This window comes from Bubalus bubalis, chromosome 10 (assembly GCF_019923935.1).
Source record: "Bubalus bubalis isolate 160015118507 breed Murrah chromosome 10, NDDB_SH_1, whole genome shotgun sequence".
Classification (NCBI taxonomy): domain Eukaryota; kingdom Metazoa; phylum Chordata; class Mammalia; order Artiodactyla; family Bovidae; genus Bubalus; species Bubalus bubalis.
This window is the reverse complement of record NC_059166.1, coordinates 32,000,500-32,006,979: the sequence shown is the minus strand read 5'-3', so window position 1 is coordinate 32,006,979 and position 6,480 is coordinate 32,000,500. Positions and strand designations below refer to the sequence as shown.

Genomic DNA, 6,480 nt, shown 5'->3' with positions numbered 1-6,480 from the left:
GTCTAATCTTCATTTTACTACTTTTAGAGATAAATTTTCCTTAGCATTGAAATCTTTCAAAGATAGCCTTTCTTGCAGAGCAAATTGTTAGAAGTGTGCAACAAATTGGCCAGATGTCTTTGGGGGCATAAATTCTCTCTTAAAAGTAAGGTAAGAACTTTCAGTTAACTACCTCATGCTCTCAAACCACTGGTTTTCTCTTTAGCTCTTTGAAACTTTAATGTTGAAAGGATTTCTCTTGTTATCGAAAGAGTTAATACAGTTTCTCAAAAATGCGTCTCTTCTCACAGAATTATAGTTTATATTTTGGGAGAATCTGGCACAGTTTAAGTTACAGCTTAACTGATTTTCTTGGTAGAATCCAACAATAAGTCATTCCCCCCCATCCACCTGTCCCTAAGTGTTTATTAGCAGGGTAGACACAAAATGTCAAGAGGAAAAGGTATTATTCATATTAATCTATTGTCTTCAAGACTGCACATCAAGGTACCTAAATAACAGCCTTCTTCATAGCTTGCTCCCAAACTGGTAGCTATCACTTAGAGAGTTTTTACAAATATCCCAAGTTCATTATCAATCCACTCATCCTTCCCAGTCTAAATGTGTCACTGCAGGATAACTGGACTTAATTCTTACTTATCTTAAAAAAAAATACTAATTACTAGGCGCTTGCATACACACACACACACACACACAAACTCAGCTTGTGACATGAAGCTATTTTGATCCTTTCTAGAAATTGCTATTTTTAAGAAATTGATATTTATTGCACACTTTCAGACTTAGAAAATCAGACAGCAGAAATCTAGTCAGTTGTACATATCACTATGATTGTTATTATCCCACAGTCTCAGTAGTTTACCAGCTGAAGTGAAGCAGAAAACCAGACCCTCTCCCTCCAGTAAGAAAAGGACTCCAAGTAAAATCTTCTGAGCTTACTAGCCTTGTATGTGGTAAATCCATAGTTCAAATTCTTCATTATCATCCCATTCCAGAGCCCAAATAAATAATCTGTGGTTATTTTGCATATATCTCAGTATCTACACACACACACACACACACACACACACACACACACACGCACACACACACACACATACACATGTTTCACAAAGTATTGGTCAATGCCCATTTTCACATAGCTCTTTTAGTCTAAAAATAACTTTTAACTTTCATGTCTTACCAAGACTGAGAAAAGGGAGGGTAAATCAAAGAAATCTAGTTTGGGAATCAGAGGGGAAACATTTAACAGGCCTGTTGAGTGTTCTCTTAATGCTGTCTTGGATCTCAGATTAAATTATTATACTTTCTGTGTTGTAGGGCTGGGTCATTTGTGCATAAAGACAAAGGCAACTTCAACTTGATATTTCTATCATCCCTGCTGTGGGAAGAGTCCTTTTCCTGGTTTATAACATCAATCACTCTCGTAATAAATCTTGGTAGTGGATATGGTCATTTAAATCTCCACCTGCACAAACAACAGAAAATAAGAGAGCTCATAAATCTCTACACTGGTGATTAACAAATTTTGGATCCTGGGCAAAGATATTATGGGGGGGGGTCTCCCTAATTCATTAATAAAGGCTGATTTGCTGACAATCTGTTTAGTTTACAGCATAGGGGGAAAGCAAACAAGACCTTGCTAACAAAACAAAACGTTAGAGGTTAGTGAATTCCCAGCTGAGCCCAGGATTAGAGATACCGTATCTCAGTTTAGCAGAGGGGTACAGATTCCCAGCCAAAAGCTCAGAATCCGCTCTTACATTCTGCTCCAGCCCCTCAACTTCAGTGCCTAATTCCAAGGAAAGAAAACCTGGAGAAGAACTAGCAAGAGAGATCCATGCCTTCTGTGTCTCTGGTTTCATTTCATCGATGTCGTTCAATCACTCGATTTCTGGTCCCCTTGCTTTTCTACTTACTCCTTGAATTTTCTTCTTCTCCAGGAAAGATGGTCGGGGCTGGAGTTAGGGGTAGAAAAAAGAACCTTTCTTAACTGGATAATATTGGTCAATGTTTTGTAATGTCAGCCTTACAAGCAGAATCCCGCTAGCCAAAAGAAGGCAGCATTGGGAGGGCAGAAAGCAGAAGACATCACGGGACCAGTTGATGTCTGAGGCAACTAACATTTTAAGACAATATTAAATGGATCTCTAGAAATTAAGGGGAAAGTTTTAATTTCATTAAGAAAAGATTATCAACTAACAAAATACTTTCCATAAATCCATGTTACTCTATCTCATTTCCCCCCACGCCCCCTTAAATGTGTGTGTCGTGGGTGGGTGTGCAATGGTTATGCCTGCTGTGTACACATGGGCAATTCCTTGATATCTTTAAAGTGACCAGGCGCAAGTGGATTTTTTGGTACTTTCTGTCATCACCCTAAAGATCCTATAAAGCACCTACTGTCTTAATTCGCCGCAGTTAAAGTGAGAAGATATCTCGGAAAAGCCACAGTCTTATAGTGTTGGCAGGAGGTGGTGGATTCGTGTCTAGATTTTCATTGGTGTTTTCTGTGAAGAAGTGGGGAGCTGGGGGATGAGATCTGTGGGTTTAAGGCCCAGAAAAAGCAGAGATGTGGTCGTTTTCCTAAAGTTCTCAGACAGAGTCAGCTATTACCTCTTAAGAAGGAAAGCCGGCCTTAAGAGATGGGCCCTGGGAAAGGAGCTTGGGTGGGCCCCGGTGTTCCCTGGTTCATCCCAAAGTGGGAGAAGGTGACTGGTATTCACGTCCTGCGGTGGAGTTGGTTTCCATTACAAGTTGGAAATCAGGGGCCCTGCGTGAGAGTTTCCCTCGGGTTGTGAAAGGGGTCTAAGAGCTTTGCTGGGGCCTGGCAGGCCCCTCCCCTGGGCGGCAAGGATCCGCCTCTCTATTCCCCAGATAAATTCCTAGTGTCCACCGAATTCCTCCGCGCTCTCTCAGAATCCTCTCCGGCCACGACTCCGGGGGTGGGGAAACAGCGCGTCGGTTTCCTGCCCGCAGAAGCCCTCGCGGCTTCTCCTCCCGACTCTGCGAAGAGGAAAAGGGTGTGAGACCCAACCAGACCCCCACCTCCCGGCTCCCCATCCCGAGGTGGCCGCCTCATACTCCACATTCGGGGGCTCATTGGTTTCGAAGTCTCTCTCTCCTCTTCCCTCTCTCCTCTCTCCCTTCCCTCTCTCTTTCATCCTCTCCCCCAAACATGTCCACCGGCTCTCTGAGCGATGTGGAGGATCTTCAAGAGGTGGAGATGCTGGACTGCGACGGGCTGAAAATGGACTCGAATAAGGAGTTTGTGACTTCCAACGAGAGCACCGAGGAGAGCTCCAACTGCGAGGCCGGGTCGCCCCAGAAGGGCCGCGGCGGCCTGGGCAAGAGGAGGAAGGCACCCACCAAGAAGAGCCCCTTGAGCGGTGTCAGCCAGGAGGGGAAACAGGTTCAACGCAACGCGGCCAACGCGCGCGAGCGAGCCCGGATGCGGGTGCTGAGCAAGGCCTTCTCCAGGCTCAAGACCACCCTGCCCTGGGTGCCCCCGGACACCAAACTCTCCAAGCTGGACACGCTCAGGCTGGCGTCCAGCTACATCGCCCACTTGAGGCAGATCCTGGCCAACGACAAGTACGAGAACGGTTATATTCACCCGGTCAACCTGGTAAGTTTTCGGGTGTGGTGGCGGCGTGTCGCTCCCCCCTCCCCGCACCCCGGACACAGCGCGCCCGCAGTGGGTCCCCGGTGTCAGGGTGCGCGCCGGGCTGGGACCCGCGCATCTTGGTCACCGCCAGCCAGTGCCTCTAGGGGACCGTGCGGGCGATCCCCACACGATCCTCGCTCTCTGCCTTCCAAGTTGCGGAACGCGGTGATTTATGCGAGTGTTTGACGTGGCAGCCCAATTAAGAGTTTGCAAGCACGTTGAGCTGGCAAAGAGGAGGGATCCCCCGCACCAGTGCCTTCAGGGCTGGTGCCGGACAGAGGACACAGAGGAGATGCTACGCGCTAAGGAGGCATTTTAGTAATCTTTTTATTCTTCCTTTACCCAGAGTAGAACTTGATCTCCCTCCTCCTCTACTTCTTGTAAATAAAAACATCCCACTCTGTTTCTTTCCCTAAGTCTTCCATACGTAGAACTTTACATATGAACACATCGTGCCCCCCAATAACTGTCACGTAAGTTATCAACTGTTCAAATATTCTGCACTTCTTCTGTCGATGGATTAACACTTTTGAATCCCAGAAGTTTTAGCAAATATCAGCATAATCAGTACATTCTCACGACTGTTAATGTAATAAATAATATTAAAATAGGTCACTCTCCTTCAAGATTTAAGAACATGTTACTTTTTATCTTAATAAGTAATGCTCATTGAACCTAATATTTTTCTCAAAGGCATTTTACTGTTTAAGAAATGTATTTTCATTCCCTCTTTGCATTTGATTTAATTTTAAGGGTTCCGGGCTCTAAAGAAAAACAAAAACTAACTAGCACCTTTGTTTATATATGATAAGAAGGAGACGTTTTCCTCTTAAAAGTCTTCTTATCAGTCAGCACTAGGGAGACAGGTTTGAAGGTTTGAGTGGTCTTCTCTCTGAACTGGTTTCAGGAATGGTGGGGGTGGGGGTGGGAGGGGGTTGCAAAACCATATTTTGCTATAGAAAGTGTTTTTCCTTTCACTAAGAGTCAAGTTTTCTTGAGTAAATAGCTTTTAAAAATCTGGACCTAAAATGAAAGCAGTACCTTCATTTACAGCTGTTGCTGCCTTCATCCTTGATTAAGAAACCTTAAGTGAGCTTTATGATAAATATCAGGAAGAAGGGAAGAGAAAGCTGTGTTTGCTCAGCCTTATAGGAAGACAGTCTGAAAATTCGCCTGTATATTCTTTTATTAACATTATTTGTTTTTAAGAGCTGGCGATTAATCTCGAAACGGTGATGAAAAGCCCGCCTTTGTGATGGAATGAAAGTTAGAAATAGTGAAATCCCTGGGGGGTGAAAGCGAGAGGGCTGGGAGCCTGACCAGGGCCTCAGAAGAGCCTGACCAGGGCCAGAAGGGCGCTTCACCTTGAACCCGATGCCCAGCGGTTCGAGATCCTTCTCGGCTTCCCTGCTCAGTCTCACCGCGGCATCTGCCGCCGGGCTGTGCTTCTCTTGGGTTTTCACTTAGAACCTAGTGTGAGCCCCTCTTTGCTCTATCACCTCGAGCTGTGACTTGGCGCCAAGACCGCTTTCTACTTTATCCAGTCACAGGGCGCATTAGGTCACAGAGTGAATTGCAGAGATAACGGGCCTCTCCAACTTACCGCCTGCCGCCACCCGCGGTCTTTACTCTGGTCTCCGGCTCCGGCCTCGTCCCACCCCTCCTCCACGGCCACTTACCTCCTCCACCCTCTTCTCTCCTGCAGACGTGGCCCTTTATGGTGGCCGGGAAACCCGAGAGTGACCTGAAAGAAGTGGTGACCGCCAGCCGCTTATGTGGAACCACGGCGTCCTGACCTTGGAGGTGCGAGTCTGGGAAAGGCGCGCTCCCGAGGGGAGCTGGCCCCGGGGAAGGCGACCCTTGCCCTCCCCGCTCTCTGTCTCTGCTTCCCCCTCGCAGCTCTCCTCTCCCTGTCCCACCCCGCGAGAACACTTTACAGCGACGAGGAGATTCGTTTCCAAACCAGAGAAACATCAACTGTACTTACAACGATTCCCATCTATTTAACTTTATTAACTTCTACCGTGAATGACTCTGCGAGCCTTGCTGGTCCAAGTGCAATATGTAATTATAAATATATAAATAGATAATAAGAGCCTATCAATGTGTATCTTTTGTACAATATGTTGTAAAATGTAGATCATAGAATAGCTGACTTTGACAGTCACATTTATAAAGTAATTCACTTAAAGATATATTTTTTTCAAACAAGTTTTGCTACTTTCAAAAATAAATCTTTCTTTATATTGCTAAAAGCCCTGCCGTTTGGTGTGATTTTTGGAAAATATATTTGGAATAGAAAGGTGGGGAACCATGGGGGCAGGTCAATAATAAAAGTGGTCCTTTTGAACCTCAATCCAAACTTATTTGAGAGAAAATGATTAAGTACGATTTCCACCATGAAGGTGCAAATCATATTTTGCACTGAAACCTCAAAAAGAAACGAGTCTTAAGTGTGCAGATTACTTTTAAGACAAATAGAAATAATGTAACTAAACAAAGAAAGGGAAGGATTAAAGTTAAGAACAGTCATACAATTCAAGAAAAAAGAAAAATCTGATTTTCAGGTATCCCACAGTGTAATTGCCAACACAAGCAGGAAGGTAAAACCCACATTCTATAACCTTCCAGGTGCAGACATGAACCCACGCAACCCAGAACTGCAAACGAGTGAAGCAATAAAGGGAGCGATGAAAAATGTAAATGCCATACCTCTGGAATGTGTTCTACGATTTTCGAGGGGCTGCAATGTGTATCATATAGTTTTCTTAATAATTAATGAATTACTTCTAACAACGCGCATGCCTGCCTTT

At 45.0% G+C, this 6,480-nt stretch overlaps 1 protein-coding gene across 1 annotated transcript; it reads left to right on the top strand.

The window, feature by feature from the left end:
- Window positions 1-2,890: 2,890 nt before the first annotated feature.
- TCF21 (transcription factor 21) lies at window positions 2,891-5,922 on the top strand. The gene is made up of 2 exons (XM_006059289.3): window positions 2,891-3,628; window positions 5,373-5,922. Exons 1-2 carry the CDS (start codon window positions 3,179-3,181, stop codon window positions 5,460-5,462), a joined length of 540 nt encoding a protein of 179 aa, XP_006059351.1. The 5' UTR covers window positions 2,891-3,178; the 3' UTR covers window positions 5,463-5,922.
- The last annotated feature ends 558 nt before the right edge of the window (window positions 5,923-6,480 follow it).